This window comes from Halichoerus grypus, chromosome 8 (assembly GCF_964656455.1).
Source record: "Halichoerus grypus chromosome 8, mHalGry1.hap1.1, whole genome shotgun sequence".
Classification (NCBI taxonomy): domain Eukaryota; kingdom Metazoa; phylum Chordata; class Mammalia; order Carnivora; family Phocidae; genus Halichoerus; species Halichoerus grypus.
This window is the reverse complement of record NC_135719.1, coordinates 41,231,640-41,253,106: the sequence shown is the minus strand read 5'-3', so window position 1 is coordinate 41,253,106 and position 21,467 is coordinate 41,231,640. Positions and strand designations below refer to the sequence as shown.

General features: G+C 56.9%; 1 protein-coding gene across 1 annotated transcript in view; it reads left to right on the top strand.

Annotated features, from left to right (window-relative positions):
- Positions 1–21,467, top strand: part of CCDC33 (coiled-coil domain containing 33) — a 100,081-nt gene that overhangs the window by 13,517 nt on the left and 65,097 nt on the right. Inside the window, exons 3-4 of the mRNA XM_078078763.1 lie at positions 7,217–7,364; positions 19,023–19,156. Of these exons, the coding sequence (XP_077934889.1) occupies positions 7,217–7,364; positions 19,023–19,156 (282 nt within the window). The remainder of the gene's footprint in view (positions 1–7,216; positions 7,365–19,022; positions 19,157–21,467) is intronic.

Here is a 21,467-nt window from a genome sequence, read left to right as displayed (position 1 = left end):
TCCACAGCTGTGGGCTCTCTAAAAGGCTGTGTTTAACCCCCCGCCCAGCCACGAGGCCACTCCAAGGGCTCTCTCCTGGGGGGAGGTGGGGAGGGTTACCCATTAGCTATGAGATCACTCATTACCTGCTTCTCCTCACACTGGAACCTCTCTGAGTCATCAAGCTTGGCGCTGGCCCCTGGGCATTTGGGGAGCAGGCTCATTTCCCTTGGCTGGGGGAGGCAAAGCTCCCCTTACAAGGGAAGGGTGATGAGGCAAGAGGAGGAGCTGGGGAGGCAGGGAGAGAGGTGGGGTTCACTGTGTTGTTAAGTAGGAAAGCCACATGCAGTCCCGGGCTGATGGCTATCTCACTGGCCAGGAGGAAACAGTTCTGGGGGGAAGGTTCATGTGGCACAGGAGTGAGCGTCCCAGGGGTCCTTGGCCCAGGAAGCTGGGCAGCCCTCAAGTGAGGTGGTAGGAAGGCCCTTCTGGCGGCTGCTGAGTGCACAGGGCTTGCTAGCACTCTGGAGCCAGACTGCCTGGAACCAGCATCCAATTGCATGATCTTCCTCCCAGGCAGGAAGGCCAGCAGGCTGGGGCTCCAGGGGCACAAGCTCGGATGCCTGCTAGGGCAGCTGGCTGAGAACACAGAGGCCAGAACCCAGGCGGGGCAGCCCTAGGGGCCCCGGTGAGGCAGGGGGGGTGCGGAATTTGAGGAGGTGTGGAGCCACAGCGCCTCCTTAAACTTGGCTCCAGAAGTGCCCTGCGGGCCTCTCCAGCCCTGCTGTAGAACCCGAACTGGGCCCTGAATGGTTCGTGTAGGCCCTGGGGCGGCACTGACCCCCCCCCCCCAGTCTGCTGCTGCAGTCTTGGGAACTAACAGGAAGGAGGAGGTACCCTAGGATGGTAGGGGCTTTCATCCCCAGCCATCTGGTTGAGCTTGGCTGGTCTTCCCAGTTCCAGTCATAGGTGAGGCCTCAGTTTTTCTGTCTCTAAACTGGGGAGAGCCACATCCTCCCTGCCTTTCTCTAGACTAGGGGTAGAGGGGGAAGGAGCAGGCCCCCACAAAGCCATAAGCTCCCCCCTCTTGCTGCCAGGATGGCCCAGCGCTTGGTCCCTAGACCCAGGAAAATGGGAAGAACCCTCAAAATGGGGTCAAAAACTGCTGGCAGAAGAATGAGGCAGGCCACGGGAGTCTTCCAGACACCTCTCAACCCCACCCAGTACCCCAAATCTCACGTTTGCTAGCCCAGGATTCCTGACCATGCCTCCAGGCCCAGTTCATACCAAGCCTCCGCTTGGAGCAGACCTCACCCCAGGCCAAGGGCCAATCACTCCTCATTCTGCCCTCTTACTGCACAGAAAAGCACTTAGAACCACGTCTGGCACACAATAAGTGCTCAGTAAAAAGAACTGATATCTTTGTAATAATTTCTTGCGGAGCTCGGAAATGGATTAGTCATGATATTGGGTCCATAACCCAGAACCATTGTTGACCCTCTTTGGTTATTTATAATTTATTTATTTTTTTTAAAGATTTTATTTATTCATTTGAGAGAGTGGGGGGCGGAGGGGCAGAGGGAGAAGCAGGCTCCCCACTGAGCAGGGAGTCCAATGCAGGACTCGATCCCAGGACCCTGGGATCATGACCTGAGCCGAAGACAGACACTGAAATGACTGAGCCACCCAGGCGCCCTATAATTTATTTTTGATAATATAATGAACACCCATTAACCGACCACCCAATCTAAGAGACGTTACAATAACATACCTACTTATTCCCCATTCTCTCTGCCCTCTTCCCACCCAGCCTCCAAGAGGAAACCGTTTTCTCGAACTTTGTGTTTATTATTATTAAACAAGTGAGAAACTATAGGCACCCAAAGAGGTAGGATTCTTTAACAGAAATAGTTGTTATTAACCAAGTTGTAACTTCCTGTGAATAGTTTCTAGGTCACCTCAGTGAGGCTCGGCATACAGAGCCACTGGTGAGTCTTGGTTGAAGAGCTGTTTGGGGTGCCAAGAGCAGGGAGGGTGAGGACTGAGTATGCAGAGAGCAGGCAGGATCCAGCTCCAAAAATAGGGAGAAGGGCTTCTGAGCCCCCGCCCATGATACCTGGACTCTATCTGTGTGACGTCTGCCCTCCCCTATGACGTCACACAGTGTTGCCCAGGTGACCCCGCTGGGCTTTTCCAGGACTGGACAGAGAGACACAGCCCTGTCTGTACCTCCCTGGGGTACCCAGAGCCAGTTGTTTCAGCTGCTGACCCCTGCACAGCTGCTCATGGCTCCAAGCCCTGAGGACAACTCCACTGGAAGAATGTCCCGCTACTGAGAAAGCTCCAGGTGCCCCCACCTGCCCACCCCCCCGCCCATTTCCCCTGTCGAGGTCCCAGAGCCAGCGTACGGCACCCCAGATGCAACACTGACGTCCCTACTGTTTGCCAAGCCCCCAAGACTCCAAGGTGCTCAGGCCGGCTGTCTGGGCAGGTCCGATGCCCGGCCACCCACCAATCTCAGGTACTGGTCCCCAAGATTGTTAAACAAGGCCAAACACTCCTGCCCCGAGAGGATGGGACGGAAAAAGAAAAAGGTGAGGCCTAGGGGCATGGGTCATGCACCTGCATGAGCTCATCTCTCCTTCAAAGTCCCTTGTTTTATTTGCTTCTAAGTCATGACAAAAGCTCCCCTTCTCTGGGTCTCAGTTTTCACAGCTGCTAAATGGAGAGCGAGGTGGCCTCTGTGGTGCTTCCAGGTTCCAGGCATGCTCTACCCTTGGGCCACGTGGGAGCAGAAATGTGGCATGCTTGCAGGTGTTATCAGCTCCTCCTACCCTTACCTGGTTGCTTCTGCCTGGGATCCCCATAACCCAGAGAAAAGTGTAGCTGGAACTGCGTATAGTGCCTCCCCCAACCCATAGCCTGGAAAGGAGTTTTTGCCCTCTTGTCACAGAGGCTCAGAGACCCCACCGAGGTGGCTCACCATCACTCTCCAAGATCTTCTAGGAGATTCCCCGGCTGCTGCCCTAGGACTGCCAATGCTCCACTGTCCTACGCCCTTCCAGCCGTGGCCCAGACCCTTGCTCCAGGTCACAGATGCTCAACTCCTAGAAAGAAGGGATTCTTGTCAGTTGTGATCACTGCTGTGTCCCCAGCACTCAGCACAACGCCTGACACATAGTAGGTGCTTAATAAATAGCCAGGACAGAGCGGCAAGACCCTGCCAGGAGGGGACTAAAATCTCAGTGCAGTGAAATGCAAACAGTTCCAATAAATAAGTAAATAAATCTCCAAGAGAAAAGTGCAAGCAGTTCAATATGAGGCCTCCCTACCCTCTGCTAACTGGCGAGGCTGAGCCTCTGCCTCGGCTGTGCCAAGTACCAACAGGGATGGCAAAATGAGCTAAGACCAAAGGCACCAGGTGCTTGCTAACTTGGGGACAGCCTCTTTGCAGTTAGACTCAAACCAAATAGCTGCAGGGGACCCCATTGCGGTTTCTACTTTATTACCCTTGACTTTGGTGTCTTTGGTTCCTGGTGTTCTCTACCCACAGCTGGCTCCTCCCCTTGAGTCCACCCTCCCCCTTTCGGCTGCTTTCTGGAATGCCACACACTCAGGACCAGGCCCCGCCGCTGGCCTGACCTAGAGGCCCTAAGCGGCCAGCTGGTCCTACCTGCCCACACAAGCTGGATTTGGGGATCCAAGGAGCATGCGTGGGAGCCCTGAGAAGGAGACAGATTTGTTTTATTTCATTCATAACTTTGCAGAACATTTTTAATGACTGAGTAGAATCCCCTAGAAGGATGTTCATATCGTGTATACAGTAATACATATTCATATTTCTTTGGTGAATCTTCCATGTCTCTTATTGTGGTGATGCTTATAGACTTCAGTGTTCTCTGCGTGTTAAGGATATTCATTCTTTTATATATTTTGCAAATATTGTCTCCTGTTTGTCTTTTCTTCATATTCTGGTGAATTGGGGGTTATTATAGAAGTTGGTATGGATATTTAATGCAATCAAAGTGATCAATCCTTTCCTTTATGAGTTCTGACTTTTGTGTCATCTTTGGAAAAGCCTCTTCTCCTCCAACTACCACAACTCCTACTGCCAGTCCTGACAAGTATTAGCTACCCAGCTCGTGAGCCCAAGGGCATGTACATTGTGGCCATAGAAAGCTTGGCACATCCAGAGAACACTACTAGAGCAGAGCAGAGACCACACAGAGTGGAGGGAGACACGGACCCCATCCCCCTTCCGGCTCTGCCTGCTAGCTAAGCCCAGTGCCCAGATACAAGGGCTTTTGCCTCCCCGAGCCTGTTTCCCTGCCTAGGAAAGGGCCCCACCATGACCATCATAACTCCCAAGCAAGTTCAGATGCTGACACTAGAAGGAACATGAAGGACCATTTTTTAACTCAAAACTTTTGTGATGCAGCTGGGAAAGTGAAGGGGCGGGGCGGGCATTGGTCCCAATGCCGGCACTTCTCTGACGGAAGCCTGCAGGTTCTCATCCAGACGTAGGAAGGCAGAAAGGGGAGGCAGACAGGTTGGCCCGCGGCCCCTGCTCCAGGCCTCCCACTTGGGCCCAGGCCTCCCTGGCTCTGGGCCCCACCTGCCCAGCGGGCACATGCCTGCCGGCCTCACCAGGAGGCACCAGCCTGGTAGCTGGCCTCATGCCCAGAACTGAAGCACAAGCAGTCTTTGTCAGCCCCCCTCGAAGCTTTATTTCCCAGAAGGCTGTCCCACAAGGGGAGGCACAGAGCGGGTAGGGGACAGAGAGGGGGCACAATTCATGGGCCTGGTCTTTCAAATCACCAGTTGGGCTCTGGGTTTACCAGGGAGTCAGTGAAAGCCCTTGGGCAGCTGCCGTGCTGCTGGGCCCTCACTTCTGGGGCCCTCGGAAGCTGGGGACAGGCCCTGTACCCCCATAGCAACAGGGGCATGGGGCCACCATCTTAGGCTGCTCCTGGGAATTGGGGCACTGGGGAGACATGAGTCGCCTCTCCTGGCCTCACTGCAGGAGCCTTAGGCCTGTTACCAGGAAGACTGAACTACAAACCATCCCAGATATCCCCACTGACCAGGCGGGAATATTAAGACCCCACAGGGAGTTAGGGCAGAGCTGGCCTGAAACCTATATCTCTCAACACCACAGGTTACTGGTCTTGCTCCTATACCCCTAAACCAGGAGACTAAACCTGCAGGAAAGTGGGGTGGGTTATGGGGGATGAGCAGTGAGCATCTCTGACCTATGAGGGGGAGGGGTGGCTCTGTGCCTGCTTCCACCCTCCCTTACCCCCTGCCCCAGTCCCCCTCCATCCCATCCGGTAGGGGTTCCTTCTGAGCACTGACCTCCCTCCCCTCCTCCTACCCTGGCCTGGCAGGGGAACAGAGGAGAGGGGGAGGGATAAGTCTCAACACCTCTGCAGATGGTGACAGGCCCCACTGGGTCTTGGGGAGGGGGCGCTCCTCAGTCGGGCAGTCGGGGGGGTCTCTCTGTAGGGCTGGCACTTCTGGGGCTGGGAGGTGGGGTTCTCACCTCCTAATTAGTCATCTTGTTAGGCAAGGACCACAGCTTGTACAGAGAAGGCCTTTCTGATAACGTCAGACCTCTGGGAAGTGAGGGAGCAAGCCATAGGGATGGATCCACTGTGCCCAGAACCCCTAGGCTCAGGGTGGGAGCAGACAATGTGTGGGGAACCTGGGCCCTCACACAGGGAGCAGGGCAGGTTCCAGACCAGCTGCTCCAAGCCCACAGCCTCCCATTGGGGAAACTGACTCTCAGAGCATGACTGGCTTCAGGTCCCATGATGGTGAGGGGCAGACCCAGTTTAAACCCGGCTCTCCTGACACTCAGTGCTCATCAGGCCTGAGCCAGAGGATCCAGCCTGCTGTGGTTGCTGCCATCACCAAAGCCGGCCCCCAGAACCAGGTCCTCACTCTTTTCCTGGCCTCTGTCTACCCTCTATGTCACAGGACTTTGTTCTCGGTCTCCATGGACACTTCCCACTTTGAGGACTCCCCCTACCAGGGCCTGCCCTGGAATGCAGGTTCTGACAGGCCAAACTTTCTAGATAAAAGGGCAACCCTTAGTCACCCTTCGGGGGCCCCATCTCCAAGCTGAGGAGGTCCATTGCTTCCCTCACCAGGCCAGGAGGGCCCCTCTGTTGCCCCTCACATCAGCTAGGGACAAGGATGGGGGGAGCCTCCTGCCAGATGAGGCCTCGCAAGGGTAAATCTGGGTCATCCGTGTCAAGTCCAGGCACAGGGAATGAGAGTCAGCCAGCCAGTGCAGAAGAAGACCAGCCCAAGCCACAGTAGCCACATGTCCACAACCCTCCCCAACCCACAGTGTTTGCTCACAAAACTGTTGGCTCTGCCATCCTCCCTGACTCGTCCTGCCTCCAGAATCAAAATGAGCCTGCCCTGAGCTGTGGGAAGCTCCCTCCCCACTTCTCAGCCTTGCTCTAGCTTCCAGCCTGTCCTTCCAGTCGTGCATGTCTTCCCAACACTTTAAGGCCTCCTCTTCCCAGCTGCCTTCCCTGACTTCCCCCCGGCTGCTGCTTCTGTCTCCTCTCGGCAGCTCTCAATACCATGGTCCTTTGGGCCCTGAATCCCCAAGCTGTTGAGCTATTGAACTCCTGCTTGTGTATCTGCTTGGGGCCACCAGCCTAGAGGCCCCATGTGCAGGCAGGCGCCTCTCCGTCTTCCTGGTCTGTAGGGTTCTCTGGGTGGAAGACAGAGGGGCATCTGGGACAGACACCTTCATCCCTTTTCATTAATGCATTGGGTGACTCCATGGATATGGATAAACTTTGTAAAGGGCTGTGCATGGGAAGGACCTGAAGTGACAGGTGGACTGGGCTGAGGTTACAGAGACCGAAGAAGGCCAGCTGCCAGGACCTCGAAAGCAGGCAGGACTTAGGAATTAGAGGCAAACACCTGCAAAAGCAAAGGCTCAGCGGTGAGACTGGACTTGAGAGGGGAGGTCCTGTCTCCGCAGGAAGTGACGCAGGGCTGGGGCAGACATAGGGTGTGGGACAAAGGCAGGGAGAAAATGGGGCCAAAGGCAAGTGCCCTGTAGTTCCAAACTGGGTGGGGGGATGACAGAGGGAAAGGCACTCGGAGGGGAGCAGTGAGGGACTGGAGTTAATAGGGAGGCAGTAAGGACAGCTGACCACCGCAGAGGAGACCACTCAGCCCTGGCTCTCTCCACAGGTCGCAGAGAGCCCAGAGGAGCCCCCGAACACCTTCCGGAGTGTGGAATCTGTCACCAGCCACCTGTCCCCCTCTAATAAGGAGACCATCATGGTCACTCTCCACGGGGCCATCAACCTACCCTCCTGCAGGGATGACTCTGAGCCGTGGCCCTATGTGGTAGTGTAAGTAGTGCTGGGAGGAGGGGCTGGGAGCAGAAACCAGTGTCTGGATATTTGGAATTGGAGCAGCCAAAGGTTGGGGGCGGGACTGTGATACCTAGAGGGGAAAGCCAAGTGTGAATCACACAGGGCTGTAAGCTCTGTACACGTGAGGCTGACATCTTCCCCGCTGCGTGGGAAGCTGCTCACCAGGGCTGCGGAAGGAAGGAAGAGCCACTCCTTGATCCCACAGCTTGGCCACAGTTTGACCTTAGGGAGGCACGGCCTCTGCATACAGAGGCCTGGGCTGGGCTCCCAGTGGGATGGTGGTCAGAGGAAGAAGACCCAAGCCCGCCTCTCCTGGCCTCTGGGTGCCCGATCCCACCAAGTCCAGTTCTGCGGTAGGTCCTCGCGATCGTCCTCATCCTTGGCCCCCACCATTTCTTGGGTCATTTCTCTCATGCGGGATTCCCTAGCTCTGGTCCTTTAAAGCACCCCATGCCTGCCGCCAGCCAGCCAGTCAGGGCGCACACTTCTCACAGCCTGGTGCCTGAGTGAGGCCTGCCCTGCCGTGTCCCATGTCTGCTGCCCACCTCACGGGCCTCAGGCCTCCAGAAGGGCAGCAAGGGGCGACACGGTGTCCAGCCAGCCAACCAGCCAGCCTTCGGTAGGGATGCTGGACATGCGTTCGATCTTGATGACAAGGCACTGTGCAGTAAGCCCTGCCACAAGCTGAGCCCCTCTGTAAACAGTGGAAGCCCCCCCACAAGCTACTCTACACCTCCCCTCCTCTACGAAGTCCAGCAGTCATTCAGTGCCCGCCTCGGGCTTTGGCCCACATTTCCTTTTGCGGGAGTGCCTGCCCCCAGCCCTCTCCCAACACCTGCTGAAATCTCACCTTCAAAGCCTCGAAGGCTCCTCCTCCTCCAGGCAGCCACCAGAGTTGAGCCCTCCCTCCTCTGGAGCCACACAGCAGGGACAACTCTGAGGCTGACGCACTTTACATAGATACAGTCATGCGCTGTTCTTCCGTCCCCAAACTGGGGTGGGGTTCCAGAGCACAGATCCCCGCTCCTCCATTTCCCCCACAAGGCTCCCCGCATAGGCCTGAGCACAGGCTTAGGGGCGCCACTGAGGCGTAAGGAGCAGCTTAAGGAGCCGGGCTGAGCCACTGAGACAGCCAGTCACTAGGACGATAACCCCGGGACCCCCACACGGTTGAAAGGAGGCTAGATGGCATGCTGGAGACCAACAGGTGGAACACTTGCTTGTCTCAAAAGCCCCATTTCCACCACCCAGCTCCTCGGCCCTCCCCTCCCCCAACTCCATGTCCGCGGTGAGGAGGGACAGGTGGCCGAGAGTGGGCTTGGCAGGGAGCTCGCCTTCTCCCCTCAGCTATTTCCATAAACCAATTATCGCCGATCATCTCGGGAGATTGAGGCCCTGCCTATCACCAAGCCAGCCTGGGCGGCGGGGCGGGGCGGGGCGCGGGGCGACCCGCGCCGCCCCCCCCAGTTGCCATGGGAACGCGCAGCGGGAGCCCAGCCGGCCGGAGCCTGGGTGAGGGGTGTGGGGGCGGCGGGGCGAGCGCATGGCTGCACCCATCTCCACCCCCGGGAGGGGGCCGGTTGCAGAGCCCAGCTCAGCCTGCAGCGCGCGTTCCTGGGCTCCAGGCGGCGCAGGGGCCACCAGGCCCCGGGGGTGCTAATGAGATGCAAATGACAGCAGAAGGGAGGGCTTGGAGAATGCAGGCCCAGCTGTCGGGGACCTGAAAGGGGCTTTCACAGCGAGCCCCCAGCCCCAGGCAGGAACCCCAGAGGGAGGACCCAGACCCTCGGAAGCCAGAGGCGGGGGAAGAATCCGGAGTCCCCTGGATGTCCTGATTGCACATGCCCCTTAACAAAGCAGACCACAAGCACAGATGAAGCCAGGCCCACCCACGCTCCTTTTGCTCATGAGGAATATTGCAATGCTTCAAGTGTATCGAATGTAGATTAATATTATTAATCTTTCATCGTCTTTCAAAACACTTTTTCTCATCTCTCTCTTGCCTGTGTTTCTGGTTCCCTCAGCTTGGTGTCCTGGCTGAGCTTCCTGCTCTCTGCCCTCCCCGGGTGTCTCACCTGCGGGGATTCCTGTCCCAGCCTCCTTCCCCTCTCCCTGGGCCCTGCTGCATCCCCAGCAGGCAGACCTACGGGGGCAGTGGTGGGGTAGGAGTTAAAGCCTAGGCCTGAGAGTACCCCAGAGCCATTTACTCATTCAGCCCACGAGTGGGGAGCTGAAGAGAGTTCCAGGTCTAACGATGGGGACTCCCTAGCTGGGGGCCAGGTCATGTCCCTCCTTGTGCAGGCTCCAGCCCAGCTAGTAATAGGGCGCACCTCTAGTTGGCGACTGTCCCAGACCAAGAAGTCCCTGTGGCTCATCTTGTGATTCTGCCTCTTTCCATCGGGGCCATCGCCCTGCTTCCAATCTGCCTCCCGCTACTCCACTGAAATCGCTTTCTCTAAGGTGGCGGCCATGCCTCACCCTATGTCCGCTGGGCGTCTCATCTTTAGTGATGCTGGCCTGTCCCCAGTTTCAACCCTAGTCACTCCCATTCCTCTGTACGCTCTGCTTGATCTCATCCTCATCCTGGTGTGGGTGATCACATTCTCTCACCCCGCAGCCCCCCCCCCCCACTCCATCCCTGGCTTGTCGGCGCCTCTCCTGTCTCTGAAATCTGGCGGCTTCTCTCTGCCAGCTCCCTGACCTTAGGCTACTGCACTGTTTTCTTCTTAGCACATCTGATCTTGCCCCTCTTCAAACCTCAAGGGTTCTCATTGCTCCCAGGGTAAAGAAGATTCCAGGCCCAGCGTGGTTGGATCCTCCCCGCCCCTCCCTTTCTGGGCTCCAGCCATACCAGGTGTTTCTCCATTCTCTGAACAGACCCCGTTCCCTCCCACCCTAGGCCTTTCACGCTCCCTCCCCAAGAACATTCTCCCTTCCCCTCCCCTCTTTGGATCCCAGCTCTCCCCACCTCCTCAAGGAAGCCCTCCCTGACCTCCCAGACCAGGCCAAAGTTTCCCACATTCGGCACTTTCCTGGGACTGCACGCTTCTGCAGGCCACAGATGCAGATCCACATGTTTGATGTGCTTTTATGGGATCACTGGCATATTCTTCCTCAGTGCCCACCCGCATGGTGCCCCTCTAGTTCCACAAGCGACCACCAGGTCTGTTTTGCTCCCCATCCTGCCCCAACTATTTAACAAAGGACCTGGAACATAGAAAGCTGTCAGCAAATAATTGTTGAATGAATCCGGCCTCATTCCTAGCTTGCTCTGTGACTTTGGGAAAGTTACTTCTCGCCTCAGAGCCCCAGTACCTCACCTGGGAACCTGCCTGGGCGGGCTGTGGAGAGGGCGGAGCCCGTGGGAGACGCTGACAGGTGTAAAGCATGACACGGAGTGAGGGGTATCCTTAGTGCCCACAGTGGGCACACAAGGTCGATCAGAAGAAAGCCATGGGGCGGTGGAGAGAAGCCAGAATGGGGTCAGGAAAACCCAGAATCCGGCCCACTGCCCCTGACTCCCGGTGTGACCTCAGGCCAGTCCCTGCCCCTCTCTGAGTCTCCCGTATTCCCGTGGCCAGCATGTCGGTTCTGGTCTCCATGCTGTTCCTGGCTTGCCAGGCTGGTTTGTGCTCTGGCCTGGGAATCAGTCTCAGTTCTTTAGAGACTACAAGAGCCCCAGCTGTACGTGCAAGACGGATTCCACGCCCAGGTCTGCTGGGCCGGTGCCCAGGTCCCGGGTCTCCCCTGACCCATCTGGGCCTGAGCAGTGCCCAGCACCTGCCTCCCAGCCTGGCACGGAGAGGCCTGCCAATCAGAGCACAGCAGGGACCAGGAAGGCAGTGGCCTGACAGTCTGGGGGTGCCCCAGCAGGCTGGGTGTGGGGACGGGGCCAGCCAGGAGACAGCCTGTGGGGTTCAGACCCTTGGCCAAAGGATTGGTGGCTGGGCTGCCAGTTGGCAGCTACTTCTCTGACTGCTGGCTGCCCCGAACTAAGGAACAGGGCCGGAGCCAGGGCCCGCAGGGGAAGTGCTGCTTCCTCCAGGTGCCTGGGGAAGGCTTGGCCCGGGCGCAGTGGGCGGGGCAGAGCACAGATCAGGGCCAGTCAGTCACGCTCAGAGGATCTTTGGTTTTCTTGGATCAGCTTGAGAGCCCTGATCCTGGCCCCTGACTGAGACTGACCTTGGTCATGCACTGAGCCCTGACTCTGGTCATAGACTGAGCCCTAATCACACACTGAGCCCCAGACTGAGCTCGACCCTGATGACTAATTGAATGAAGAAAGAAAATACTGAAAGTAGGACAATTGCGTAAGTTCCTGGTAAGAGAAGGTCAAAGAAGGGTACATTTACTAAGTGCCTACCATGTACCCAGCAAATATGCTAGGAGTGCGTGTGTGTGTGTGGGGGGGGTGTGTATGTGTTTCGTAATTTCATCATCACTTAGTCCTTTGAGCTAGGTAAAATATGGTCTCCATTTTACAGATGAGGTTACTAAGGGCTCGGTGCGTTTCCATGACTTGTCCAGTATCACAGAACTAGAGGGTACCGAAGCCAGGATCCAGGATTCCAAATCTAAAAGCTTTTTCAACTTCACTCCCTGACTTGATCTTCATGCAGTGGTTGCCCCTCTTAGAAGGGGACTGTTGGCATCGGGGTCCTAACCCAGACTTCCAGAGAGGATCCAGGGATCAGTCTGAAGAACCCTCCTGGGATCTGGATTGCCCACATCTTCCCCCATCTGGTTGTGGGCCTTGACCAAAGGGCCCAGAGGGCAAGGATTTGGGCCGAGTAGGCAGAGGCCTGGCATGACTCACAGATGAACTGGGAGCTTGTCTCAGCTGCCAGAGGGTTGGGCTCAGCAAATACAGCAGTAGTACACAGTGCCAGGGATCACGGGACAGTCCCAGGAATAAAGCAGCCCTCGTTTGCTGCTGCTGGCCCATGCTGAGCTCTCCCAGAGCTCGGTTCTCCTTACACTCTGGCTTTAATTCAGCCGCCCTGGCAGGCAGGTTGCATAAGCCCCATGTGATGGCCGAAGAGGCCAAGACCCAGGGACGTGAAGGGACTTGTCTGAGGTCACAGGGCTGGCCAGTGAGAGTGGAGCAGATTAAGGGAAGGGTCTCCATTTGGCCACTAGCAACTCACTCTGGTAGAGGCCAAGGTTCCTTCCCTCCTAGCCGGATGCTTGTGGAAAAAAGGCACAGTGTGGGGGAGAAGGCCCAGGGGAGGCCTAAGAATCTTGGGTCTTATCTCCCCTGCAGGGCCCCCAGTCTATGGTGTGACCTGGCCCATCCGCACCTGCTCCAAATGATGTCAGTCCCTTTGAGGCTCAGAGCCTCAGAATTTTTGTTCAGTGAGAACGTCCCTGTAACCCAGAGCTGTAAACACAGCTGGTGTCAGTGGTTAAAGGGGGGTTGCCTGAGAACCCCCCAGCCAGACTACAGCCACAAGGATCTTTCCAGATGTTCCCCTACCACCACCATGCAGGGCCCCTGAGGTCTTCTCATGCCTGAAACACTTATTCAGACCCAAAAAGCCTGAGCTCTTCCCCAGAGGCACCGGAATCCTGGAGAGCAGCCCAAGGGGGGGCAGTGCTTACTAAGAGAAGCAAGTTTTAATGGGAAGATTTCAGGCCATGAGGCAGGCCAGTGGGGACCCTCCCGGTGTCCTCTCTGCATTATGCACGGGCTGTCCTGTCTGCTTATTTCTGAGCATGGGCACAGCTGCTGACAGGGCCCCTCCTCCTGCCCCGGACATCACAAGTGGCCAGGAGGCTGGGTCCTCCCTCTGGGCTCGGTCTGGCTTCTGTCCCCCTTGCCTCCCCCACAGGCTTCCAGGTCAGGTGCTGCATGGTCTGGCATCCATCCAAGAGGGTGGCAGGCTCCTCCTGCCCTTGTGCTGTGCCCCTTTCTGTCACCTCCCATCCCCAACACACACTGAGCTTCCATCAGAGGGAGTGGCGCCAGGGGTGACAAAGTCGGTGACTTCAGGCGGGAGGAGCCGGCTCCAGGGATGCTGAAAGCAGCTGGGTGTATGAGACAAACAGGAGCACAGAGCTCCTTCGTAAGCCCCTCCGGTGCCTGCCTCGAAGGAACGCGGGCTCAGGTTGTCAGCTCTATTTCGTGAGAAGCCAGAAATCCAGATCTTTGTGTGAAATCAGCCGGTTTTTGTGTGCAGACCAAACACCACTGCTCAGTTGAATTCTGGGCCTTGCCCCGTGTCTGCCCCTCCTGAACCCCCAGCCCGCTCGGACTCAGCCTCCGCATCCGGCTTCTCCAGCGTCCTCTTCCGCCTGGGGCCCGTGGCCTCCCCTTGGATGCCCGTTCTCTGTTCACGTCTCAAAGGCACACCCCCCTTCCTGAAGCCCCCTCTTTCCTTGCTTCCAGGACAAGCCTCCCCTGATTCCGTCTTCTCTCTCTGGCGCCTCCTCTGTGGCAGCCTTTCTCTCTATAACCCAGACATGTTGGTGCTCCCTGCTCAGTCCCTGGCTTCTCCCTGGATCTGTCCTCCCCCTGGGAGATCTCCCTCAACCCAGGCTACCCTCAGTCTCCATCCTGAAGGCCCAGGAGTGTCTAGACCCACCCATTTCTGATTTCCAGAGCAGTCCCCGCTCCCTGCCTGAAGGTGCAGAGGAGAGCAGCCACGCCCACGTGGATGGGGGGCTGGGGGGCTGGCTGGCCTCCAGCGCTCCAGGGGCCGTTACTCCTCCCATCGAGGCCCACCTGTAGTGGTGTAGCACCATCAGCAATTAGTGATGGTTCATTAGAGTCCAATTAATAAATGAAACCCAGGATGAGAGCCATTGCTTTGCTAAGAATAATAGCCCTGCTCATGCCTGAAGTGGCAGCCTCCCAAGAGCTCAGAACCCACAACAACCAGCTGCACTGGCGGCTGGGGGTGGGGCACACTCGGGGTGGGGGGCACTGATGTTGATGGGCTGTGGCGCAGTAAAGTGGGAGGAGAGAGGGGAGCTTCAGACCCGACATCCTTACCTGGGATCTTAGCTCCTCTTTTGCGGAGCCCTGGCTGCATCTTCTGGCCCAGCAATCCCAGGGGAGCTTGGCCAAGGCCCGAGGTATGAGGGCGGGGCTTTGCCCTCCTTCCTGTCTGGCCTCAGAGGACATGGGTGTGGAGAGAAGAGAGCTGGAGAAGGAGCGAGGTCAGGGAGGACCACAAGCCTCACTCTTCTGACTACCCATGCTCCCAGCACACTGACCCTGGATCAGCCAGCCATGCCCTCACCACACCTGCCCATGAGACTCTTCTTGCCCCTGTAAGCCTCAGGCTCCATCCTCCAAGTGGGAAGGTCCTCCTCTCCATCTATTCAAGCCCTGCATCCTCCAGAAAACCTTGTCTCCCCAGTCCAGCCCAGGCAGGGTCAAAACCCGAAGAATCCAGCCTTTGACCACCCCATTTGGGTGACCATCTCTGCAGGGGCCAATTCTCCCCTCCTGCCCCTGTTGCATAAGGCTGGGCTTCTGGGCATGAGACACATCATTGGGTTTTTCTGTGCCTTCCTGGGATGGAAGTAGGCCTGTGCCTGGGAGTCTGGCTGCCTCTTCAACTTCAGAAGGTTGGGGAGGCTGGACTTCCTGGCTCAGAGGCCGGCATGGAGGGTGCAGGTAGAGGGGAATTGCCCTGCCTTCTCAGGACAGAATGGGGCCCAATCATGACACACGTGGCACCTGGCCTAGAGGAACCTACCTCTAAGTTTCCCAGGTGAGCAAGCAACAGGACTGTGCAGGACCAGGTCAAAAGATTGCAAGAACCCTTGTTGTACGATCCATCCACCTGAAGGTTCTGCCCTTTGTCCATTCTTATTCTGCCTGACCACCTCCTTCCTCGGGGCTTCTGGGAACATCTCTCTGGCCTTTCAGGATTCAGGGTCCTGCCGAGCCAGGACCCCAGCAGCCCGAACAGACTCAAATTGGGATCCTCCCCTTCCCCTTGATCTCCTAGGGGCTTCCCTGGGAGCGACACTCAGGACAAGCCAGGTGGTCTGCATCCTGGGCTCCCAAAGCCCTGCCCTGGAGGAGGCCAGACCTTGACAGTTGTTCATGCTCTGATACCTTGAGGAGTGTGGGAGACCAAGCGGACAGGCGGGGCAAGTGCAGAGGGGCGGCTTCGAGGCCTGGGAGGTGGGAGATGGGGTGTAGTGTGGCACACAAACCTCCCCAGGGAAGCCCGTGTGTCTATGTATGCATGTGCCCATGCATGCACACACATGCTTGTGCGCTTGCGCTGAGGGAGGGGAAGCAGAGAAGAGGCCGGTCAGGGGAGACTTCCTGGAGGCAGGGACAATGGCACACACAGGTCCCACCCCTAGAGGTGTGTGCTCTAGAGGGCATTTCAAAGGCTGGGTGGCAGGTGGGGGAGCAGCTCAGGAGCTTGCACTCCCCCTCCCCATCAGTGCCCCTTGCTACCCAGCCCACTGCTCACCTCCCTGGCAGCTGCAGCCCCTGGGGACCAGACCATGCATCTCCCTTAGTTACAGCCTCGGAGAAGGAAAGCAAAATCCATCTTCTTCCTTCCCACTCACAGATGTGCTTAAGCCTCACCCCTAGCCCCTGCTTGGGTGGGAGCCCCGGAGCCTCCTGGCTCATTTGCCAAACATCCACCCATCCTTCTAGGGTGCTGGGGGGTGGGGGTGGGGCCTGGCAGAAAGGGGTTTCCTTTTCCTGGCAGCTTGAGACTCAGGATTGCTAAACTGTGCCTCTGAACCGAACCCTAGTTCCATCCTGGTGTGACTGCCCCCCCATGGCTGGATGAAGTCTGAGCCCCGGGACAGCAGGCAGCACCCGGGGCCTGTGTGCTAGAACCAGGCCAGGGCTATAGGGACCAGAGGGAAGATCCCGCTCTTGCAGCTGGGCCATGTGCGGGCAGGTCCTGAAGAGGCTCCCTGGCTCCAAAACTGCACTGGGAGACCCGAGCCCCATCAGGGGACTTGGGGTCTCGGGGACTAGGAGCAAGGAGTGAGCTGGTCCCCTTCACCCCTCTAGATCTCCAGTTTCTAGAATAGCATCAAGGCCTGAAGAAGTCAGCTGTGCCAGGAAAAGCCATTATCCTGACAGCCTCCCTCCACCTGCTAAAAGCCTCCCTCCTTCCCCGGGGGGCCTCACCCCTCCTGAGTTATTCAGCCTCCACTCACCTAGCCCTGACAGACCTCTTTGGTGTGTGTTGAGGGAAGGGAGGGAAGGGAGGTTTGCTTAACCACTTCTACGCCTGAGCAGAGTCAGCACCTGCAGGCTCCCTTGGCCTTGTCCCTTGCCCGTCCCCATCTCTTTCCACCTGGAGTGCCTCCCACCAGGAGCTTGTGAGAAAGGGAGGGGACAAGGGGCTGAAGACCTCTCAGGAGGGTGGAAGACAGGCTGGCAAGAACAGGCCATGGGTTCCAGCCTGAGGTCTGTCACTGCACTGCGTGTGACTCAGGTCCCCCGGCTCAGGTCTCCTCTCTGGGCGCCGGCAAGCCCCCAGGGACACAGAGCACCACGTGCACTGCAGGGGCAGGTTGGGTGTTTGCGGTGTAGAGGACTGACTTTGTCCTGACACAGAGTGCAAGGCACAGGGTGGCAGGAGGAGGGGCTCCCATTGCACCCCTGAGTTAGCAGAGGTCACCAAGTCAGAAGGAAGAGGGCTCCAATACCTCCCAGCCTCGAGGCCTTCGCCTCTCCAGCCCGGCAGCCTCCCACACACCCCTGAGCCAGCGGGGCCCCCTTTGCAGGTGTGGGGAGGCGATGTGTCTGGGAGGCATGGCCCTCTGCATCTCAGCCCTCCTTCAGCTCTCCCCGGCCCTGCCGGGCTGCCCTGGGTCAGCCACCTTTGAGAAACACCCAGCTTGTTTCACAAAGGAGGGAATAACGTGAACTGGGGCCCTCTGAGTGCCGGGAGCTTAACTTGCTTTCTTCCTGGTCCTTATAGCCGCCCTGGGAGGGAGGGCCCACCTACAGAGCAGGACACTGAGGCTCAGAGAGGGCAGGTGGCCTGGTTAAGAGGTTACAGTGGGCTCAGACCCAGTTGTGTGTCGCTCTGAAGCCGGTACTCTCTCCAGGACCCCACACCTTGGTCACAGCAGCCAGAGACCCCTGGTTGTAGACCCAGAGTTGGAGTCAAGATGGGGGGACACCAGGCCAAGGACAATTAAAATTATTATGATTATTACTATTCACACCGTCGTGGTGCTTAACAATATGTCAAGTGCTTTACACATATTAATTCATCTCATGCCCACAACGGCCCTGCATTATCAACCCCCTTTCACAGATGAAGGAAGTAGAGCACAGCAAGATTATGTACTTTGCCAAAGTCACGCAGCTACTAAGGGGCAGAGCTAGGATTTGGAACTCCAGGGACCCTGCTGTCATCACCACGCCACACTGCCTCTCAGCCGAAGCAGAGGGGAGTTTTCAGTTGACCGCCGGAGCTTAGAGACAGGACTCTCACAAGAATGGTTGTCCACGGGAGTCCTATAGACAACTGGGGAGCAAAGATCCAGGCTGCTACGTCACTCAGGTCCAGAGGACAGAGTGAGGACCTGGGGGGTGGGGGGGAGCCGGAAGGCTTCCTGGAGGACAGTAGGATGAGCTGGGAAGGCCATGGGCTGCTTTAGCTACCATGTGGGGCACATTGGCTCGGAGCTTCTGGGCCAACTCGCCTGCCCCACACTCCCTTTGGGGGCCTCCGGGGGTGGTTCCAAGGCTGGTGAGGACACCATCTGTGCTTCTGCTTGAGGAACCATCGGCGGCACCTCCCCCTCCCGAGTACGTGGTGCAGCTCCCCTGCTCCAGGCTCTGGGATGATTCCTCACCCATGATTGCTGCAGTTAATGTAGCGGTGCCATTTACAGCCCAACATAATAACCTCCTCAACAGAAGAAGTATTAACTCTCTCGCTGAACTGTTTGATGGCTCGGCAGCTCAGGGACACTTAACTCAGATACCTGTGGGATGCACTGGGTTGCAGAGGGCCCAAGCTGCAGCCTCACCTTGGACACCCTGGCCCTGCACAACCCCTCACCGCCCCCTGCCCTGTCCCATGCCTGGCTCCCAGTGTCCAACCCATGGCCCTGCGCACAGCGGGTGCCGCAGAAGGCAGGAGCCTGAGTGTGCTCCATTGTAAAGGTTCAGAGCCCGGGGAGCTGGGCTGAGCCTCAGGAATCTGGGCCAGCAGCTTAGGGAAATGAAGGTCAAAGGAGAAGCTAGCCAGGCGGGCACCACACAGCCGCCCTGCCCAGAGACTTCCTCCCAGGGGACAGAACCTAGACAAGAGAGTCAGGATGGGGAGTCTGTGCACACAGGCGCCTGCTGGGGAGCCCGGCCCAGGCAGGGGGCAGGAGGTCAGACAGGCAAGGCGTCTATCCCTGCTCGCATCCCCAGCCCTGGCCTCTGGTGCCTGAGCCCACTTGAAGGCCTCAGCGGTAGTCAGCAAGACAGTGTGGTCACCCGGGCAGTCAGAGCAGCTGAGGAGAGAGGCCCAGCGTCCCCTGGGCCTAGGATGACAGGAGTGTGTCTGCCTGGGAGGGAGCTCGTTATGCTCCGTCCACCCTTTACTCAGATTTATGGACAGCGTGTCCAGGAGGGCTGAGCAGCGGGCCGGACACCCTTCCTCTGACCCAGCCTGCTCCTCCCCTCCCCAGGAAAACCACATCTGAGGACACGAAGAACCAGAATGCTAAGGCAGTCACATCTGTAACCCCAGAGCCCACCAAAGCCCCCATCTGGGGGGACACGGTCACAGTGGAGCTCCAAGCTGAGGATGCGGGGCGAGAAGGTGAGGCAGGGGCAAAGGGGCTGGTGTGCAGGCGAGGGGTGTGAGGCAGAAGCAGCCTCCCTCTCAACTCAGCTGGAAGCCACCCGAACACCTCTTTGGGCTCAGTTAAAAGCACTTTAAAGAAAAAAAATCATAATACTGTCATGCCTCATCTCCTCGGTCTGCTCGAAAAATGACTTGTTCCACATAAATGAATTTTCCAGAGAAGGAAAGCTTATCTTTTTATGGCCACTGTTATCATTTTCATGGTTGTTATTACTACCTCCTCCCACTGAAACAGCACATTGCAGCTTCCTGGCACATCCTCACACATCGCTCATTGGAGTCACACCTCCTGCGAGAAGCCATGCTGCTCCCATTGCTTAGATGGGAACACTGAGATTCGGGGAACTTAAATAACTGGCTCAAGCTCATGCAGTCAGTAAGTGGAGGACCTAGGATCAGCATACGTGCTCTCACTGCAGCTCCAGGGTTCTAACTGCTTCCCTAGAACGGCTCCTTATCCTGCCCTGGCTCCCTGGTACTGCCCACAGTCAGATAGCAGTGTTCCTGAGGGCCACGGAGCACTTTTGTAGAAACTGCCTACTAGTTCTTGCTCCTCCACCCCCGGAAGCCTTTCCAGTCCCTGTGTTTCAGCAAATTCTAGCACTGTAGGTAATTTAACTTTTTCAAGGCAGGGCTCATCCCGAAATCTCCAGGTACAGGTGTACATACATATGTGTGTGCGCTCGTGCTTTCTGCTCTTGGGCGAGCTCAGGCTGAGCACACAGGAGTATTGACTGGCAGGTGCCAGGACAGCTGTGGGCACTGGCATCAGGCTTAGTCAGCACAGACCCACAGGTGCCCACGATATCTCTGCTCTTATCAAGTCAGAAGAACCTCAGGCTCCCGTCTTGCAGGTGGTCCTTCCCTCAGAGGACCGGCTTTACTTCTCCCCTTGAAATCTCACTAGGGACTTAGAACTCCTGTCTGCCTCACAAAGAACAGAAAGCCAGCTGCTAAGGACAGGGGAAGAGAAGAGAAGCAAAGCGCAAGGAGACACATCAATAAAAGGGGAAGAAGCTAGTTCTGGGTCAAGCCAAAGGATATTTTTCTGCCTATAAAGGGATAGGTGGGGCTGCTGGGGTGAATTAAGAATATGTGGAAGAGGAGGAAAAATTGACCTAGGATTTCATGCACATGTATTTTGTTTGTGAATGCCTGCCTGCTGGCCCACGTGTATGTGGGAAAGTAGTGTGTGTGAGTACGTGCTTGTGACTGTGCCATAGGCTTGCGTGCATGTGTGTGTGTGTGTGTGTGTGTGTGTGTGTGTGCTGCAACAATGTGTTGTGTGTGTGCCTATATTGATCTGGGAGGTGGTGTGTGCCTGGCAGTACGTGTGTGTATAGTGTGTGTATGTATATGGGCATGTGTGCATGCATCTATGTGGCTGACAGGAAGTTAGGGGTTGTGGTGAGTGGAGCTGGGATCCCATCCCACCTTGAGCTCTGCACATTCGGAGTGACTATAGGAAAGGACATGATGATTCAGTGGCCTTGGGGCCCATCTGTGCAGCAGAGAGGGGATAAGACTCACTGCAGAAAGAACAAGAGGGTAGGGAAGGCCTCCTGGATAGGCAGGGAATATTGGCAGTCTCCTCTTTGCAGATTGAAGTAGCTGGATGCTCGTTGGAACCTGGTTGGAACCGGTTGCTGTGGTGATGTCTGTGGTGGGGGTGGGGGAGATGGGGGCCAAGCCAAGAGGTGGCGGGGAGGGGAGGAGGTAGCTCAAGGAGGTGTTAATGAAAAGCAAAGGGGAGTTGCAGACCCATGTCAGGGCCAAAGCAGGGGAGTGGCAGAAATGGCTTGTTGGCCACACAAAGGGAGCCGTGGGAGGCCGGAGGGGCACAATGCCCAGAGAAGAAGCTGATGAAGCGTGTTGTAGCATGGAGACAGGAACAGGGAGGGATGGCTGTCCATTCTCCCCAATTACAGCTCATCTGCTGGCTGCCCACACAGAGCTCCAAAGATTGGGGTAGGGGGTAAAAATGCAAGACATTCACCCCTTCTTTCAGCCTCAGCAAATTCCAACCAGATTTGGGGACTTAGGGCCCATAGATAGTGGCCATGAGGGGCTACAGCTTCCACAACTACTGTTGAAGCTTTGGCTAGGAGCACTGGAATCCTCCAGCTGAGTTTTTTCAGTTCTGCTCAGGGCTCCGTGAGTATACGGAGCACTACAGATGGTTAATGAGGAGGAAAATAGTGACAACTACAAGGAGCATTTGCTTAGAATTTCATAACTTGAAAAACACATTTCCCTCCCCACAACA